The sequence below is a fragment of the Poecile atricapillus genome, chromosome 15, assembly GCF_030490865.1.
Source record: "Poecile atricapillus isolate bPoeAtr1 chromosome 15, bPoeAtr1.hap1, whole genome shotgun sequence".
NCBI classification, from domain to species: Eukaryota; Metazoa; Chordata; class Aves; order Passeriformes; family Paridae; genus Poecile; species Poecile atricapillus.
The window spans coordinates 11,513,744-11,533,257 of NC_081263.1; the positions used below are offsets into that span (position 1 = coordinate 11,513,744).

Sequence of the window (19,514 nt, forward strand, 5' to 3'; positions counted from 1 at the left end):
AAACGGGAGGAAGCAAAGGCCTCTCGTTTCTCCATTCTTGTGCTACTTCTGGGATAAGGTTAAGGCAGAGTTAATCAGCATTTGCAAGTTATATTTAAGGCTGGCAACATGTGAAAGACTAAAAGCCCAGCAGAATAAAGTCCTTTAATTGAGTCACAGCACAAGCACAGCATGGCTGGTGGGAGTATAAAAAGCCAGAGCGCAGCTATTCATTAGGAATGAATATGGAAGTTAACCTAGGGAGACCCTGGGAATAAAAGAGACCCATTTGCTCCCTGGCCTATTTACTGAGAGCCACGTAAACACAGGGGCAATTAAACCTGAATACAAACACAGGCAGCACAGCCAAGGCAGGACAGAACATGGTCCTGCAGCCAGGACCAGGGGCAGCAGGGCTGAGCACTCTCCTCTACTCTCCTTTTGCACAGACTCTTGCTTCCTGTTCATCTTTCCTTGGGATGCTATGGCTTTTTGCTTTTTATAAACAAAGCCAAGTTTAATGTCTGTGAGAAAAGGAGGAAGGATGGACTAGGTAGCAAAGCAGTTGGGAGTGCCTCAGTAATGTATTCAGGCCGTTAAGGATTTCATTAGGTTTACTAAAAGGTCATTAATGATAAAATATCTTCTTTTATTTTACCTACTTTCTAAACATTATAGTCTATTCTGCCATTCAAGCTTGCACCCCACTGACATTAATTAGCATGCTATATATTAAGGAGAGCTTTTAATGAGCTGTTATTTCATACGATTTTATTGGAGAGCCTCATTGTTCAGCTTAATAGCAGAAAATGACAACTCTAGAAATTGCTTTGATAGGACTGCAGCACTGAGGCAGTTATTCAATCTCCATCTTGTTCCTCAGTTATTCCTTGATGCTGAAAGCTCTGCCTAAACCCCCTCATTGTGGTTTGCCATGATCCACTGGGTGTGGGGAAAGCTGTGGGCAAGGAACAGCCCCCAAAGCACAGAGTGGGGTGTGAGCAGCCTCACACACAGCTGCTGGCTCTGCTGCACAGCAGAAAGCAGCAGCAGCGAGGCCCACCTGTGTACAGAATGGTTTGGCCACATTTATACATCAAATATCAGTTTTAGTTTCACTTGAATCTTAAGCTATACATTTGCATTTATTCTCCAAGTGTCTGCCTCACAGAATGGTTTGGGTTGGAAGGGACTTTAAAGATCATCCCAGTTTAACCCCCTGCCACCTTCCACTAGGCCAGGTTGCCCCAAGCCCCACCCAAGCTCACCCTAAGCCACTTTTCCCAAATTCTGACCAAAGCAGGTGAATTGAGAACAAAAGGAAAAGTTGTTCTCCCTGTGCTAAAGCTTTCATTGCTCTGAAAGCCATCTGTACCACCTGGACAGCAGGAGAGCAGGATCAGGGAAAAGTGGTAACAAACAGGGAAGGGAAAAAGGGAAAGGAGAAAGGGGGCAGGGACTCAAAGTGACAAATTGGTAAATGAGCAGGGCACAGAAATCTAAACCCAAACCCATCCTGACCACTGGAGAGCAGGATCATAAAGAGTGGCTCTAAGACACAAACACAAAGGACAGCAACAAGGTGAACTTCCCAAAAGGAGCCGTGCATCCACACCTACAGACTGCTGAAGGTGGTGCAAAGATCACCTTGACTGGCTTCTCCCCCTTTACAAAGTACCCATTAACGGGATGAAACCACCACCACACCTGAATTATTCAGATGTATGTATTTTCTAAATTAAACAATACTGAAGATGAAGCAGAGGAAAAAAAAACCAAACCAAACAATCTAGGAAGGAAGTGCAAACATGCATCTGCAGTTTGCTTTCAACTTAGCTAACTGCTACATTTTGATAAACAAAATACTGCAAGATGTGAAAATGGAGTTGTTAAAGAGCTTTGTAGTACTCTAACTGCACAGGTACACTGCCACGTGAAAAGATGAGATGGAGGAAATGGGATTATGGATCAGATGTTCTCCTGAATGAGCAATATAGAGAAGAAAGAAGAATAGACTGAAATTGTATTTTTTTTTCTGGAAAAACAAAGCATTGGAAGGTAGAAAGACAAGATGCTAATGTATCTAAGAAATGATGTTTTAAAACTGAACTTCATTACAAGAAAGAATAAGTTGGAATTTTTTTCAGTTCTTATCATTTAGTTTGGCTTAGAAAAAGCACAATGTGCACACTAAAATAATTCAGCTCTTTAAAAAAAATAAAGAAAGTGTTGTTGTAACCAAACATCTTCTCATTTGCATGGGATTTATATCACTGCATGTCTATTGGCTTCAAAAGAACAATAAAAAGGTAATCAAAGAAATTGTTGTGCTCAAGGGACCACATTATGCTTTTATTTCTGAAAAGCTTGATCAAGCAATTTTTTTTAAAAACAGTTGATTCATTCTATTTATAACACAAGTATGCTACTTACCTGGAGGTTGTCATACATTTGAAAAACCCTGACATCTGAGTTTTCAGAAAAACCCTCTCATTTTCTCTCTAAGATGCTACTGGAAACCATAGGATTTTAAAAAGCATCATTAAGAAATGCTCCCAAGTTAAGCACATCTTGCAAGTAACAGCAAGTGAGTAACACACAATTAAGAATCCTGTATAATTGGAAGAAGTTTGTTCAAAAGCTCTTTGAGGTTCTTATTCAGAAAAGCATCCCTAATTAGGAAACCATTTAAACATTTCCTAAGTTAAAGCTGTGTTAAAGTATCTGGGACAGGGTGGAGAGGAACAGGAGCAGTAAAAACTGATGCCTTGTGGGGGATACCTAAAATGAGAGGCCAGACAAAATTAAGAGAATAAAAAGCAGTTCTATTTATTGAAGGGCATTCAGGTACATCCAGGTCAGACAAAGCCCCCCAGGGGCTGCACCCAAAATGGACCAGGGGTCACAGGGGTTTCACACTTTTATGAGTTTGGTTCATTTGCATATTGGGGGTTAATATTCCAATTACAGCTTCAGGTAATGAAGTCATTTACCCCAAATTTGCTGCCCCTGACTCACTTTTGTTTCCATCTCTGGGTGCCTGAGGCAGTGAGGTGTCCTTGATTGCCAGGCCTGGAGAGGAATTGTTGTGTCTGCCCAAACTGGGAAAGCAGCAGCTCCCACTGTGTGTGGAGTTTAGAGTTATACACTGAGAACTGCAGGGTTACAAATAGATGGGAAATATAAAAGCTGAAATCCTAAGGCATCCATACAGCAGGCTCTTTCCTACAGGGAGCAATCCCTGAGTAAACCCCCAGCCTGCATCTGGAGCATCCTCCCTGCTGCTGCTCTCCTTGGCTGGGGAGGCAGGAGCAGGCAGGCAGAGCCATCACCCCGGGCTGTTCCAGGCACACAGAGCCCTGCCTAACTCCCATGAGCTCCCCACAGCACCTAAAACCAACAGAGCCCCAACCAACCCCAGTCCTGCCACGGCATCTGATGTTTCCAGACGTGATGGGGAAGGAAAACCATCCTGTTCCAGCAGAACAGCTGCATTTGTTGCCCTCTGTGTTACTGCACACAGGCAAATTGTGCTTTCCTTGTGGGATCACAGAAGGGCCTGTGTGTGGCAGGAGGGGCACTCAGGCACACACCCTGGTGCTGACACAGGAGCTTATAAACACTATTAATTTATTACAATTGATTAAACAGCATGGGGGTGGGGAGGAGGAGGTCTCTGTGGGATGCCACTGGTTGTGGGGTGGGGGGAAAGACATTTCCTGTGAGCTTGTGATGCTGAAGTTTCACTGGAAAGCTGTCTGACTGAGCCCTGCCTCGTTCTAGGAACAGAGCCACAGGATCTGTGACTAACACAGCATCCCAAGCTACTGAGAGAGCGAGCAATGCTCAGATTTATCACCCTTCTCAGTCGCCAAGAAATGATAATATATCAGCTCAATCAGCACCGTTCATTTCCCATATTCTGGCCTGAATCTTTATTAAGTGGAGCCCAGAACACTGGCAGCGTTTAACCAACCTGTTCACCAAGTGCTCAGTAAATACTACAGTCAGCAGGCATAAAATAAACAATTTCTCTTCAGCCAGCCCAGCCCTGTTCCAGAGCCCTTCTGTGCTAAGAGCCATAAACTCCAGATCTGATTGAGCTGGGTAGATGGGAACAGCTTTCCTGACACGTCACTGAGAGGGTGACACAGCCTTCAACAGGGCTGACAGAGCTTCACACTTGAACAGATGATATATGGCCACACACTTCCATTGCTAGTTTAGATTATTAAAGAAGTCTAACTCAATATAGCACAGACGCAAAAAAACCCTTATTCTTGATGTAATCGACTTTCATGGGCTCTGGGCAAACAATACATCTTATAAATCCAGTATCAGAGGTAAACAGCATTAGTGCTGCAGATGAACAGGGAATAATTCCCAACAATGTCCCTGCAGATGAACAGGGAATAATTCCCACCAATGTCCCTGCAGATGAACAGGGAATAATTCCCAACAATGTCCCTGCAGATGAGTGACAAAGTCAAGACCCAAGACCCATCTTTAGCTGATCACTGCCTGTGTTTTGAGCCCTTTGCAGGTCTCCAGGGTGTTCCACTAATGTCCAGCTAAACGCAGCCCCAGCTGTGCAGGGTCCAATGCAGAGCTCAGGTGAGAAAGCTCCATCCCCGGAGTCTCCTGCATCCATGGACTGCAATTGAGAGGCTGTAACGTGATTGATTTTCATGGGAACATTCAAAGCCACTTCTCACTGAAGGCAATTTCTGAGAATTGTCATCTTTCCACTATTTCAATGGTAGAGCTTTATATAAATCGGTTGCAAGATTTTGTGGTCGCTGCTTTCCTTCCTGTGGGAGCCATTTTTCACCCTTCACAACCAAAAAAAACCAAACCCCAAACCCTTTAAATAAACAAAAAAATGACTAAGCCAAGCTGAGTTCCCAATCCTTGCAGCTTTTTCCTGGGAAACCTTTTTCTGCAACATCTTTTAGCTGGAAAGATTTTATCTTTAAAAAATCAGGTTTCCTGAACAGCTTAGAAAAGGGCTATGAATAGAAATGGATGCATATCCCTGCATAGCTATCACACCAGATAATCCTGCTTTTTGTTATAATAGGCATGCACTTTCAGGGGCCAAGGGTGGAAGAAATTTGTTTCCACCCTTTTATAAATACAGGCAATGCATCCCACAAATATTGACCTTATACAAGATGCTCTAAAGAGGCAGTTTGGCGTAACAACCTCTCCTGCAGAGCAAAAGGGAGTGAGGTGATGGAGAAGGAATGGCATATTGGCAACTGGAGAGATGAAGAAGGGCAGACTGCAATTTTACATGGTAACTAAGAGGATCTGTAGCCTCTGAAGTGCAATTTAAACTCAAATCCACTGGGATTAGATGTACTAGGCTCCAAGCATCCCATTAAAGAGCTGAAATTGTGTATGAAAGTCCCTTGTATTATTATTCCTGGCATCAAAATAGAGATTTACAGCGTTTCAGAAACAGTGACTGACAAAACTAGCTAGTTAGAAGCTTCAAATGCATCCTTATTTTTCCCCCAAACCACCAGGGATTTAACAATCCTAAAGATGAGGACATAAGTGATTACAGGACTGCACCTTACAATGTTTAAAAAGAGAGTTTGCTGTTTCAACATCACCCCTAGATGCTCACAGAATGGACTTCAGCAGTCTGAGAGCCATTTTTCCAGCCAAGGAGTTGAATATTTGGGATCCACCCTTTCCATGCTGGTAGGATTGCAATACCCCTGACAATGCCTTCCCCCAAGCAACATGACAAGTACTGCAGACAGCAATGATAGGTGGGTTTCTTTTTCTTTCTTCCTGTTTAATATTCTAAAAACGGACAATTCTGAGAAATAGAATACACCAAAAAATGTATTGACAAAGGCAAAAGGCAGCATCACTTACAGAGTGCTCCTGAAAGCTCTCAGCAGCCCAAAGGAACAGCAAAATGCAGACATAAATAAGTTTTGTTCACTTAAATTTTCTAGGTGCAAGTCTGCACAAAACATACATGTAAGACAACCTTATGTCATCTAAAAGCAGAAGAATTTTAGTGGTAGAGCTGGTCCATGACCTTAAATCAGATTGCTTGCCCTTGTAGCCCAATGACACTGTAAGTCTGTTTGATGGTAGTTTGACTTCACACACACTTAGGAAAAAATAAATTAAAAGGAATAAATCTTTGTTGCATGTCTTTGTACACAAAGGCTTTGAAGCTTAATTCCCACATGGTGTGAGGACAACGAGCAGCATTTGATTATCAGGGATTTTAAAGCACAGCAGCTTTTCAAGACTGGTTAAAAAAAAAAAAAAAACTAAAATAAAAATTTCAACAAGTTGTGGTGCCTTCAGTGTGCCAGGAGACTGATTGTGGGGCAGGATTACTGAGATATTATTGAATTATGCCACTGACAGGCTGCTCCCAGGGACAATAAGAACAATAACAGTGTAACAGTGCCTCTTCCATGAGTGCCACACACAGAACCATCTGTGTGGAGCATCTTACCCAAACCAAGGAACCAGCAGAGCCCAGCTCTGCTGTCAGCTGAGTTTGTGAGCACAGACTGCTCTGCCTGCCTCCTGTAGGTGCCTCCACACCTTGAAGCCACCTGAGGACCTGTCAGAGGCTTTAAACCTTCCAACAGCAGCCTGTGCATCTCCCTGGCTTTCCTGATGGACAGACAGGCTGACACCTCCTGTCTCACCACACACCTGGGAGCTTTGCTGGGCTCCCCAGCACCCCACAATGATCTGTTCCATCCTCCCTTTCTACACAGCTCATATCCTAATTTTCCAGCAGTGTTTAACTGATTTGTAATTCCCAGAGCTTCCCAGGTTGTCTTGAACAAGAGACTTCTGCTCCCCAGAAAGAGACTGCAATCAGAGAAGGATCTAGAACTGCAATCATAAGGGATCTAAAAGGTCCCTCTGTTTAAAAATCCAGCTGTTTCTGTACCCAGTGAAACAATTAATTCTGCAACTGAATGCAGAGGGATTTAAACCACTTTTAAATACAAATTCTTGCTTTGTTAAAGGGCAATAATAGCATTTTGAAGGAAAAATCTCAGAAGAGACTTCCAGAAGTCAAAAAGGTTCATTAAGGTCCTTCCATTCTGTTTAGGCTCTTTAGAAGCATTCAGTCATTATGAAATTAGCGTTTCTGGCTGCAAAAAGACTTGCTGAAGGTTGTGCTGCTGAATCCCAGCCCAGTTGGCACCCAAGCAGTGGATATGAAAACTGCAATGGCAATTTGGGTTATAGGGACATCTGGCAGGGAGCTGCAGGAATGATTAGGGATCTGAGAAAAAAATCAGTCCCAAAGGGAAGCAAGTGGATGCAAATAGAACAGACAGCATGATTATTTTGAAGCATTTTAGAAGCTTATAACATTTTTTTAAAAACAGAATTAGAGGGAAAATACAATATCCAGATAGAATTAATCAGATTGTGATGATGATGGTGAGGAGGGAACCTATAACTTAGGAGGAGAAGGTGGGGTTTGATTTGTTTTTATTAGGAGGGTTTGTGCCCAGAGGGGTTTGAGAGATTCTCACAATCCTATGTGTGAATTTAGCCAGCTACCTCCAGGTGTAATGCAGGACCTGACACCACAAACTCAAGTTCATAAAGAGAATATATAATAAATACTTTACAGGGATTTTTTTTTTCTTTAATAAATGCTCACAGGCCTTTGTATTTTTTTTCTCTCTAATAACTGCAACACTATTGCAGAGCTTCCAAAGAGACACTGGAAGATCATTGAATCTCCCAGGACAGAGCAGAATTCCCAGTGACAGCAGCAACAGTGTCAGGAATTGTGTGGGTTCCATCTGCAGGGATCCCCATGTTCCAAAGGGAGCAAACCACCCTGAGAGTGCCCTGGCCATCTGCAGGCTGTGCACCTGCTCTCCTGTGTTTTTATCTCCAGCTCATGTACTTGTCTCAGCCTTCCATGGACAGTGGAAAGGTTCTCTAGGAATTTTCATATGGAAGAAGGGACAGGAATGGGCAACATTTTCATCGTGACAACCTCCAGGCACTCTGGTTCTCAGGGTGTTTCTAGCACTCGGATGTTCATCCTTTTGGAGAAAAGGAGGAAGAGTTTGAATTCACCTTGACTTCTCTTTGTCTCCAGCTGCCAAATATGCAGAGAGTCATTATCAGAAAAGAAAAATTTGTTTGTGTCTCCGCTGAGACTGGAGCAATGATGTGACTTCAGGGGCAAAGGCACTGTCATGATGCATCACAACCCTGCAGGCATTAAAGTGTCTCATGCAGCTGCTCAGCCAGAAAAGCTACTCAGATTGCTGAAGTCCTTTCAACAAGCTAAGCCCAAGGCAATATTTTAGTAAGAAACTGCTTCTTTAAAAATTAAAAGGAGTTATTTTTGCATCATTTGCATCATTTGATGGGTTATTTTATAATACATTCTGTTATAGGTCACCTGTGCTGCCAGAAAGAAATGAACTTGTAACTGATTCTTTTCAGATTAAAACACAGCCAGGTTTATTGCCTAATTCCTTACACAGACACCCTCAAAGACCATGGAATGCTGAGGCTTGGTTCTGTTTTAGCACTGACAGATGATTTGCACCCTGCACTCATAAGTGTCTCAACAGTGACCAACAATGACTCCAGACTTAGTCAAGGATTTCAGCCCGGCTGAAACACTAAATTAGAAGAGGAAATTCTGTTCATCTGTTTAATGTTGCTGTATCAAACTCAGTCTGGTCTTTGTGAGCCAAATAATGACATAAAAGTTACAGGACAAAATGCCATGTGTTGCTCCTGCTGGAGTGTAAGATCTCAGTGATGTTAAACCAGCTTCATTTTTCCCATTGGACTGTGACAGGGAGCCAGTGCCAGTAAGGACATCTGGGAGAGACAAATCACAGGACATCCTGCCCCAAATGGAGAGGCTGAGTGGAAGAGGAAAGGGGCAGAACCTCATCACTGGTGGCAGAGCTGCTTCTTGCACCTGTGGCTTTTCTAAAGTGAATTTGCAAAAAAGAGAGTGTGAAATATTGGTTCTTGTCCCCCTATGTCAAAAAATGCTGCACAAGCCACAGGTAGGGGTTTTATGTCACCATAAAAACAAAATTATTTTTACTTTCTCTAATCTTACAGAGGTAAATACTGAACCCATAAACTGACACACACTCACCAGCGCTGGTGCACCAGCTTCTGCTATTTAATCCAAGCGCCTTTACCTTCTCTTGTAGGACTGTATTTCATTTCACATGATCTCCTAAAGACCCCCTCCTCTAACATTCCTGTTCCACACATTTGGGTGTACGTGACATTATGGAGAGCTTCACCAGCAGCACATGACAGCAGTAATAATTCCTTACCTTCACAAGAAGCACCACCACTGACACACTCTAGAATCACATTTAATTGTTTATTTCTCATCCAGCACAGGCTGGTTCAGTGATCATCCCATATCCTGCTCTACACTTTTTTTGTCATCAGAGAAATTGTTGGGATGGACAAATATTATCACTGAAATGTTCAAAAAGGGGTAAGGGTTGACAGTTCCACTCTGCTGGTATTGCCAGAAGTGCTGTGACTGGTGAGAGGCAAAGAGGAATCATTACAGTGTGTAGGTATAAAACCTAGCAGTGTTTTACCTCAAGAAGAAAGAGAATGAAAACAGACCTTGGAGCAGCTGCAGAAGGAAACAGGGCACCTGAGACATGGGGAAATCTGTGGCTCTCAATTTGCTACAAATATTGGAAAGAAATCTTTCACTTTTTTGAACTGAGAAATTTTTCAGTGGTAGCAACAGACTATCTTGAAGATTCTTATCTATTTTAATCAGGCTTCTTTTAGCACCTGCTGAGATCTCTCAGAGCTCAGGATTGGCTTAGACACACATGAAAAGGGCCCTGTGGCACGTATTCCTTGACAACAATCTGTTCTTCTCACCTCATAGAGTGTAATGATGCCATTTGTCTCATTTGGAGGCTTCCACTGAACGTAGATCTTCTCCTCAAAAGGTCCTCCTTGGATGGATTCCAAGGGAACGGGTCCAGGAACTGCAGGGGGGAAAACAGCCCCAACAAACTGTGTTAAAAACTCCACCAGCTCCAGCTGCACACACATGAGACACCAAAAGGCCACCAGACAGAAAGCTGAGTGTTAAAAATAAATAAATAAAATTAAAAATTAAAACCCCTCAAGGCACTACCATTACCAAGCTGCAATCAATGTGAAAGGCTTATATTTCAACTTTTGGTTCAAATAACAATACCCTAATGTAACCACTATGTGACAAATAAGATCAGAACCCATGAAAATATGATGCTAATTTCAGTATGATTTTATTCCAGTACAGCAGAGCAGCAGCAGGGAATTTAATTTGTCCTTCTCCACCCACACAACAGCAGAGCTCTCCACCTAAACAGCCAGACTGCACCTTGGCATGGAGATACTATGGGGCTGCACACCTTTATCAATAGGAAAGGTTGATTTGCTTAGTAAATCAGTCAGGTTGATTTGTTTAGTAAAGAAACAATGCAAGATTTATATTTCATCACAGCTACAAGGCCAGCTCAAAAATCCACCTACTCCAGCAAAATGTTAATGCCGTGGGAGATAACCAAGTAAATGCATTCCCAAGCCTGTCTGATAAAAACCCTGCTCATTTTTCTGAAATATCTGCCATCCTTTCGTGTCTCCCCATGTGATATATGGGGCTGGAGGAGCCACTTTCAGCTGAAGCTTAGGACAGCAACTTCTACAGCCCAGGCAGAGGAATTTAGTCCTTGGTCTGAAATAGCTCAGGTGGGATAACAGTGCTTTGAAGCTTTCCATCAGTTCATCTACAAAACTGTTCTTTTCTATCCACAACCATCCTTTTATACCCACAATTAATTTTGCTTCTGAGATCTCTACAAAATGTGATGGCCAGAAGACCGCTATTAAGAAAAGCTACACTATGGAAAGGAAGGAACTATACATTTTTGGGGATGCTTTCTTTTGTCTGAAGGCACAAGGAAAATCAATAAACAGCAGGATTGCATTTTCCCATATGATAAAGGAAGCTGCTGGGTGGTTCAGAACATGAATTAAACCTACAGCTCTTTAACAGTTGCTCAGACTGTTAAGTGCCCAAGCACTTCAGGGACCTTTGCCCTTTCAAGAACATGGCTGTGAAATGGAAATCATTTAAATCTACAAGTCTTACACTCAGAACAGACACACCATCCAGGGAAGCTGCACCATTCTGGTGGAACAGAGTTGTTATTTACAACTTGAAGATGAATCTTCCCTCCAAACCCAACCAAGCCACCCCACCACAACTCACCATCCTCCTCGGTCTGCACCACCAGCTCCTCGCTTTCCATCTTGCCCTCGGGGTTGGAGAGGGCCAACCTCAGCCTGATGGTCATGAAGGGCCGGAGCCCTCGCAGGGTGTAGTGGGAGGAAGTTTGGATGAGCTCCTCTGCCTCGAATTTCTGCTGGTTGAAGACGTACTGGTAGTGCACGGTGAGGTTGTAGCTGTGGCAGCGCGTCACGGCGTAGCCGAAGGGCTCCCACTGCAGCGTCAGCTGCCGCGAGCGGATGTCGACCACCTCCACGTTCTGCGGCCCGTGCACGGGGTCTGGGGAGCGGGAGGAGAAATACAAACATGGTTTGAGATTGAAACAAGGCACTCATCCGTGATGGTGCTTCCTTCCCAACACTCCACGGCCTGGGTGTTCTTGTCTGCACACTGACTGGGAAATGAACATCCACAGCTGCATTCTGGTTCATGAGTTTCTCCTGGAAATCCCTGAACAGTGGTTGTGCTCCTGATTCCTGTGAAATCTCACTGAACCCAACAGTGGCAACAGGATTCCATCAGGTAAGGAGTGGGCAAGCTGTGCTTTCTTCATTCTTACAAAGAAAAAAATTATTATAGCAGCTGACAGCCTTCTTGACAGTGCTTAATGACCTTGGTGAGTCCAGCCCTAAGTGAAGCAAACACACAGGAAATGGTCCCTGGGGAAGGAATGAATTCAAGTCTCTGAGCTTTGAATTCAGCTCCATGGCCCCTCCACCCTCCTGGCACCCCCAAACCCACTCTGCTCCCACTGAAGCCCCAGAGTGAAAGAATCAAGACTGAGGGATCAACATTCCAGTGTCCTCTCATCTGTTAAACTCCTGGATGTTCTGGCAATGGGGTGACAGATCCTGCCATTCCTGAGTAAGTTTTCTGAGTCATCTCAACCTTGTGCCAATAAAACTTTAATTTCAGATCATCTCCACGCCTTGGTCCCATCAAAGTTTCTTTGCTCTTTATTATTCTTTCTCCAGTATCTGGCTGAGGTACACTTTGAATATTCATGTGGAGGAATAATTTTCACCTGCTGTTCCTTAATTTATTTTTAACAGACTAACTCAAATGCTCTGACTACACTCTGCCCTTTATATAAAATATAAATGCATGTGCCACTAGACATGTGGATATAAAGAATGAAGGATGACTGAGCAAAATCAATGTTTCAGATAAGTCAGACCATAAAAATTCTACAGATGTCAGTTTGTTTATCTGACATTTCTTCAACTTGTATTTGCTCTTTTGCTCAATATATACCTGAACAAGGTAATCAGAAAATACATAATTTCACATGAAGTTTCTTAATTTATAGCACAATTCAGAGTTCTTCCCACTTCTCATAGTCTCTCACGACTTCAACGTATGCAAAAAACATTTTCATGAGAACAAAAAAGTTGGAAGGACTCCTGGATACCAGTCACACTTCTTTGAGAGATAATTAAAGTGAGAAAAAACCCTTCTAGTAATTCTTGAAAGTAAAGCACGCACCAGCCACCCTGACTTCAATCTACTCATGCATAAGCAGAAAATACATTTTAACAACCTGCATATTCTGAATTACTTCTAAAAATCCCCTAAGGACTGGCAATGGGAAAGTATTCTACATCTTTTTATAGATATACACACGTGCAGATACTTTGGAAATGGGGTGGATATTAAGAGACCAGGGGTCTAAGGCTAGTAAATGGTTTAGGTTTCCCTATAAATCATGTCAATCCCTCAGCATCCAGAAAACACCTCTAAAAAATGAGTCTTTTACTCTGTGTCAAACAAAAAAAAAAAAGATTAATTTAGAAATTAGGAAATTTTAATGCATGAATATACAGATTGGTACTTAGCATGAGATGCTAAGTATTAATTTTCTATAAATCCCTGAAATTTATGTTTCAGCAGATGAATTGTACAGATAAATTAGGTCAACAAAAGAATGGGTCTCTGAAAATATTCAGCTTCTGAAACAGCAAAGGTAATCCCAAACCCCATTCTGAGATGCATCCAATGGAAAGAAAAGCAAAAGCAAATGCAGATATTTGCCCTGCTGAGCTCTGCACAGCACCGAGCCTTCAGCTGCAGAGCCCAACTCAGAATGTGGCTGAGATGGGGAAAAAACGTTTCACAGAAATGCAAGAAGGCAGCTGAAAATGGCAATTCACCACCATGTTCATGTTATATTGCCTTATTTTATGTTTTTAATTACAATTATTGGCTTTAAATCAGTCATGTCATGGCGTGAATCAGCAATTAGACGGTGTTTGGTTAATGGATGTCAGATGTTCTGTGAGTAAGGAACAACCTGATCATCACCTCACCAAGTCATTTGCCTAAAGCTGGGTTAGGGAAGATTTCCTGCAGTTTTTAGCTTCCTTTCTTATCCTGTCCAAATCTGCCCTTTCCTTTCCTACCCCAAACTCTGTTAAAAGTTTTTTGCAACCAGCTTCTAACTCTGCTCAAAACTTTGCTGGAAATGCTGTAAGCTCCATCACACACTCAGAGCTTGAAACAATCTCTGGATCAAGGAACCAGCCCATGAAGCACAGAGGGGTTTGGTTACAAATCAAGAAGGTAAAACCCACAGTGCAGACCCCACTACACCCCATCTTTCCCAAGAACCATCTGTTCTCAGGCTGGCAGTCCTAAACCAGCTCTCAAATACCCATGTCCTGAGCTGTCCCTGGCTGCAAGTGTTTGACATCTGGTGGCCATCGAGATCTTTAAGCAGAGGGAGAATAAGTAAGTAAAAACTACTTAAATTTTAGGTTCAGAGAGGAAGAAACCAAACTGGAATTAAATAAACAAATAGAAGCTGGCCCTGGAAAGCTTAATATTCTCTCCAGTTTTCTTTTGTGTTCCAATCTCCTTTTTTTCTGAGTTCTGAGGCTGTATAATTTTGAAAATGTTCTCCTGTTTCCACACTGCTTTCCTCTGCAGCAGAAGCCTCCTTTTCCAAGATGAGATTTTGTATTGTTGTTTTTAAAGGGCAGTGGTCCTACTGTCCTCTCTGTATAATTCCTTCTGCCTGTTTGCTCTGTGGGTATTCAGTCTCAAAAGGTCTGTAGCACCTATTCATGGGATCTAACATCACCTTTTTCATAATGTTTTCTTCCAAGAGATAAGGAAAATTTATAATTCACGTACAATTCTCTGGCAGTGTTAATATTTGAAACTGGACAAATGTCTTCATTTCTGTATTCTCAAATGATAGCTTCCAAATAATGCAAGAAAATATTTGAGAAGTAGTAACTTTGCACTTGGCTAGTGGAATAAAAGCTACCAATAAGTGTCTCAGCATCAACCATACAAGGATAGCCACCAAACCAAGATAGAAATAGACTAGGCCAATTTGAATACTTAAGAGATCAGATATTGGTGTAAACTGTGTACCCTGAAGTAAAATTTTCTATGTGTCCTAAGAGCTTGAGGGGGAAAAATAGGAAATTCTTAAGAAGCTTAAGCAATGAAACAGCTGCCACAGATCTACTGAAACGAGTCCTGAACCCACGCAAGGAAAATTGCAGTCTCTGGGATTTTCACTGTGCAAATGCTGTATTTTCATTTCAGCCTGGCTGAACCATTAATTACATTTTGAACATTCACATCAAAGTCAAGGACTGAACAGTGCTTTTAATACCTCATCACCCACTGATGCTTTGCTACCTTTCATTACTCTGCAGCAAATACTCAGCAGCCCTTTCTGGGATCCTTGGGATGTGCAGGTCTGGAGGGGTCTGGAGCTCAAGTCCTATGAGGAGGGGCTGAGGGAGCTGGGAAGGGGCTCAGCCTGGAGAAAAGGAGGCTCAGGGGGAATTTCTGGCTCTGCACAATCCCTGCCAGGAGGGGACAGCCGGGGGGGTCGGGCTCTGCTGCCAGGGAACAGCGACAGGAGGAGAGGGAACGGCCTCGGGCTGGGCCAGGGGAGGTTTAAACTGGATATGAGGAAAAATTCTTCACAGAAAGGATGGCCAGGTGTTGGAACAGGCTGCCCAGGGAACTTCTGGAGTCACAGTCCCTGGAGGTATTTAAAACACATGTAGGTGTAGAGCACTTGGGATGTGGTTCCCTGTGGGGATTGGCAGTGCTGGGCCAACACTTAGACTCGATCTTAAAGGGCTTTCCAACCTAAATGATTTGATAATTCTAAGTGGCCTGAATGAAACAAACTTTCAGTGGAATTCCTTCAGTGGAATCTTGTCCTCAGTCCAGGTAAAAAGACATTGTTGAGCAAACAATGCCCAGAGACTGCTATTTCTGCCATCAGAATTTCACAGAAAAGCTGACTTTTAAGGCTGTTTTTGCTCATTCCCTATTGAGTGTCACAGAGCTCATTTTGTTCCCTGCCATCCTCTAGCTCAAGGTGAGGCATAGAAAAGAAAAGGTTGGTTTAGATTATCAATAACAATTGTCACAGCTCTGTAACCCTCCATCAGGGGAGGAACAGAGAGGAAAGGAAGCCGTGGAGGGACACTGGGGTTTGAACACAGAGCTGGAGTGGAGGAGTGAAGTTAAACACAGACAATCAGCTGCTGCCCCCGGGTTAAGTACCTGCTGCAGGAGCCTAATTGCAAGAAATTGCTGCTGTCAGTAGAGACACCACAGCGGGTGGAGATGTCCCTCCTCATCTGGGGCCCTGTGCCTGTGTCCCCTGACCCTATGGAGAGCAGCAGGCAGAGTTTATTAGCAGTGCACTGATTAAATTCTGTTTCCCAGCAGCAGGTTACAGAGACTGAGAATGCACAAAGGGAAGAAAAAGGAGCGTGGCATGAGCAGCAGCTTTGTGTGAATCCTGAACTGATGCTTTCAGATACAGAGAGAGAAAACAGGTGTAACTGTGAATTCTGCCTTCCCCTCTGCACACCCACACTGAGGTCATCAGTCAGTCAGTCACTCCAACCAGCACAGGCCATCCAGAATCTGGAAACCTCAGGAAAGTCCCCAGCCCTTCCTCTAGACAGACTGGGAGGAGATAAAAAGAAAATTGGGTGCACTAGAAGATTGTAATGCCACCAAAACCTGTGTTCTCCAACTATCAGCATGGTACAGCCTCCCTCTGTAGCCCAGGAAAAATTGAAATTAATTTTTATTTACAAAATATAAATTTGTCAGCATCATAGAGTGGTGGAGAAGCTCACAGAATATTTCAATCCCACAATACATTGAAACAGTGGCCATTTTTCAAGCAACAGCAACAAAACTCATAAGCACAGACTCTCTGAAAGGCTTGGGTTGGCAGGGACCTTGAGGATAAGCTCGTTCCAACCCCCCTGCCATGAGCAGGGACACCTGGAGCTGCAAGCCCCACCAAACCTGGCCTGGAGCCAGCAGTGGGAAGAATTCCTTTGTGATTTTCAAAGACAGTGTTCTTGGTCTACAGGTGGAAAACCAAACAGAAATGTGTCCAACAATGATTTTATTCAGGGTGTAAGATAAAAGCTGAAGCCTTCTCTCTCCCCACTTTATTCCTTATTCCTCATCTTCCTCTCTTAATTTCCACAGGATGAAACAAGCCTAGGGAAACACACCAACTATTAAAAAAAAGCAGGAAGGCAAACAGAGCAAAAATAATCCAGAGGTTTACCTTACATGCAAAATTCACAGGTGTAAATTCAGGGTAAACCCAGCCCCTCCACAGCGTGTGCTGCTCATCTCTTGGAAGAGATCCTGTCCCACAAACACCTCCCACAGCCCTGTCCCGTGGACAGACATTTCTGAGTGAGGGACAGCCCATGTGCAATGTGTCCTTCTGTGCCAGTTCCCCTGCTGAGCCTCATCCCTCACAGCTCCTGCACATTTCAATGCCTCTCAGCCAAAATGTGCCATAAATACCTTTGCAGATGTGACAGATGAAAACACTGATTAAACAGAGCTCTCCAGTCTTGCTCTGCTGTGGAAGTGTTTTGGCTTTGCCCTTCTCTGAGGAAGGAACATCCCCCTAATATTTGGATCTAATTTTTACTTTCTTTTAAACCACTTCAGATATCATCACTGGTCCACAGGGTGCAGACAGAGCTGAAAGTGAGCAATTATACAGAAAGGGGTGTTCTGAAAGACTTGCAACAGAGAAAAGAGAAGAGAGGAGTGAGACTGACACAAAAAAATCACCAAACAACCTGTTTGTCAGGCCTTCAGTCACTATGTACAAAGAAACAGATGTCATTACAGCTGATGAACTAAATCAGGCTATTTTAGAGCATTCTCTGAGCAATAAAGAAGGTGGAATTCCACCACACTATCATAAAAGAAATAGGAAATAAGTTAAATAAATGGATTATGTGGTTAGGTGAGCCAGGGACCGAGCTCTCTTCGCAAATCACATATTCATTTCAATTCAGTTAACTGCAAATACTCTTCATTATTTTATTGAGCTGGTTTTGTTTCAGTTGCAAATTTTACTTAGAGTTCTGCACTGAAAGATATTTTCTATTTGAAAATATATATAAAAAGGAAATATATATAAAATACATTAAATATATATGAAAAAAGAAAATATTTGATGCATTACAAATCCCATAAAACATTCTCTAATCTCAGACTTTTACTTTGTTAAACAGAACCAAACAAAACAAGTTTAAAACAACCCCAATGCCCTTAAATGGATCAATCTGGACCCCTCCACTTGTTACAAAATGTGCCTGTGACACTCCCAGACCAAATCCAGGTGCTGGCCAAGGGCACAGGGAAAGCAGAGGCTGTGCAGGACCTGAGCTGGCAGCAAAGCCTTCCCAACACCTGCCCCAGCACTGCTACAGCCAGAGCTCAGCTGCCAAAACTCCACTTGTAAACAACTTCAAGATAATTAAGCACTGCTTTTTAAAAAAGGTTTATTAGCATCTATTTAAAGGAAATTTATTTCATAATATTATGAAATGGCAAAATGAGAGCTTGCTTTCTTTTATACCCCAAACCTGTTGTTCCTTAACACACTTAAAAAATAACAATTTAAAAGAACAATAAAGGGTAATTACTGATTTTATTAAAAATATCTATCATGGATACACATAGCAATGGCAATTCATGGCTGGGAACAAAATGTACATTACTGAGCATTTTGATGATTAAATACAATAGCATAATTAAATATGCTAATGAAAGAGAGATTAGAAAGCAGGTAAACCACTTATTTTTTGCCAAACAAAAGTAAAAAATCAGATTTTAAAAATTTATTTCATTATACATCAATAAAATATTTAACTGTTTGTTTTACTAACACGTACATGCATTTATTTTTATTATCTCTTCCTCTGTGTGCTTTGCTGTTATCCTCAAATGGACTAAGTAGGGGAGACTCAGAGTAACACAGAAGCTAGATACTGACAAAACATAAATTATCTCTATAAAAATAAATAAGGTAATCAAAATAGTGAGTAAAAGAGAGGCTTCCTCTCCACAGGCACGGGGCTCTTCAATTATTCTGAGCAGCAGAAAAAAGCATTCTTCTTCTTCAAGACAGGTTTTCTCTCATTTGTAGCTGTGGGGTTTTTAATGTCTGTACAATCTGGAAGAGAAATCCTCACTGTTCCTTCACAATCATGTTCTTTAACAACAAACATTTTAAAAAATGAAAATATTTCATTCAAACAGTGGCTGTGAGAGCACTACTGGAAGAGCCAAATTGTCCTAAAGCTCTTGAGGTCTAGACATCCCATCAAGAGAGGTGATCCAGCCCTGGAGGCACCTCTGGGTGCTGTGCCCTGCCCTGGAGGCACCTCTGGGTGCTGTGTCCAGCCCTGGAGGCACCTCTGGGTGCTGTGTCCAGCCCTGGAGGCACCTCTGGGTGCTGTGTCCAGCCCTGGAGGCACCTCTGGGTGCTGTGTCCAGCCCTGGAGGCACCTCTGGGTGCTGTGTCCTGTCCTGGAGGCACCTCTGGGTGCTGTGTCCAGCCCTGGAGGCACCTCTGGGTGCTGTGTCCAGCACTGGCTCCTCAGCACAGCAGGGACAGGAGCTGCTGGAGCTGAGGAAGGGCCTGGAGCATCTCAGTGCCCAGGAAAGGCTGAGGGAGCTGGGGCTGCTCAGCCTGGAGAGGAGCCCCAGCTGAGAGGGACCCTCGGCCCTGGATGTCCCTGGGTGTCCCTGGGGGTCCCTGGGTGTCCCTGTCCATCCCTGTCTGTCCCTGTCCATCCTTGTTTGTCCCTGTCCATCCCTGGCTGTCCCTGTCCATCCCTGTCCATCCTTGTTTGTCCCTGTCCATCCCTGGCTGTCCCTGTCCATCCCTGTCCATCCCTGTCCGTCC

The 19,514-nt window shown here is 43.1% G+C and overlaps 1 protein-coding gene across 1 annotated transcript in view; it reads right to left on the reverse strand.

The window, feature by feature from the left end:
• Nucleotides 1–19,514, reverse strand: part of PTPRT (protein tyrosine phosphatase receptor type T) — a 497,897-nt gene that overhangs the window by 138,310 nt on the left and 340,073 nt on the right. The window contains exons 9-10 of the mRNA XM_058850913.1: nucleotides 11,276–11,572; nucleotides 9,895–10,004 (exon numbers count right to left, since the gene is read on the reverse strand). Coding sequence (XP_058706896.1) covers nucleotides 9,895–10,004; nucleotides 11,276–11,572 — 407 coding nt within the window. The remainder of the gene's footprint in view (nucleotides 1–9,894; nucleotides 10,005–11,275; nucleotides 11,573–19,514) is intronic.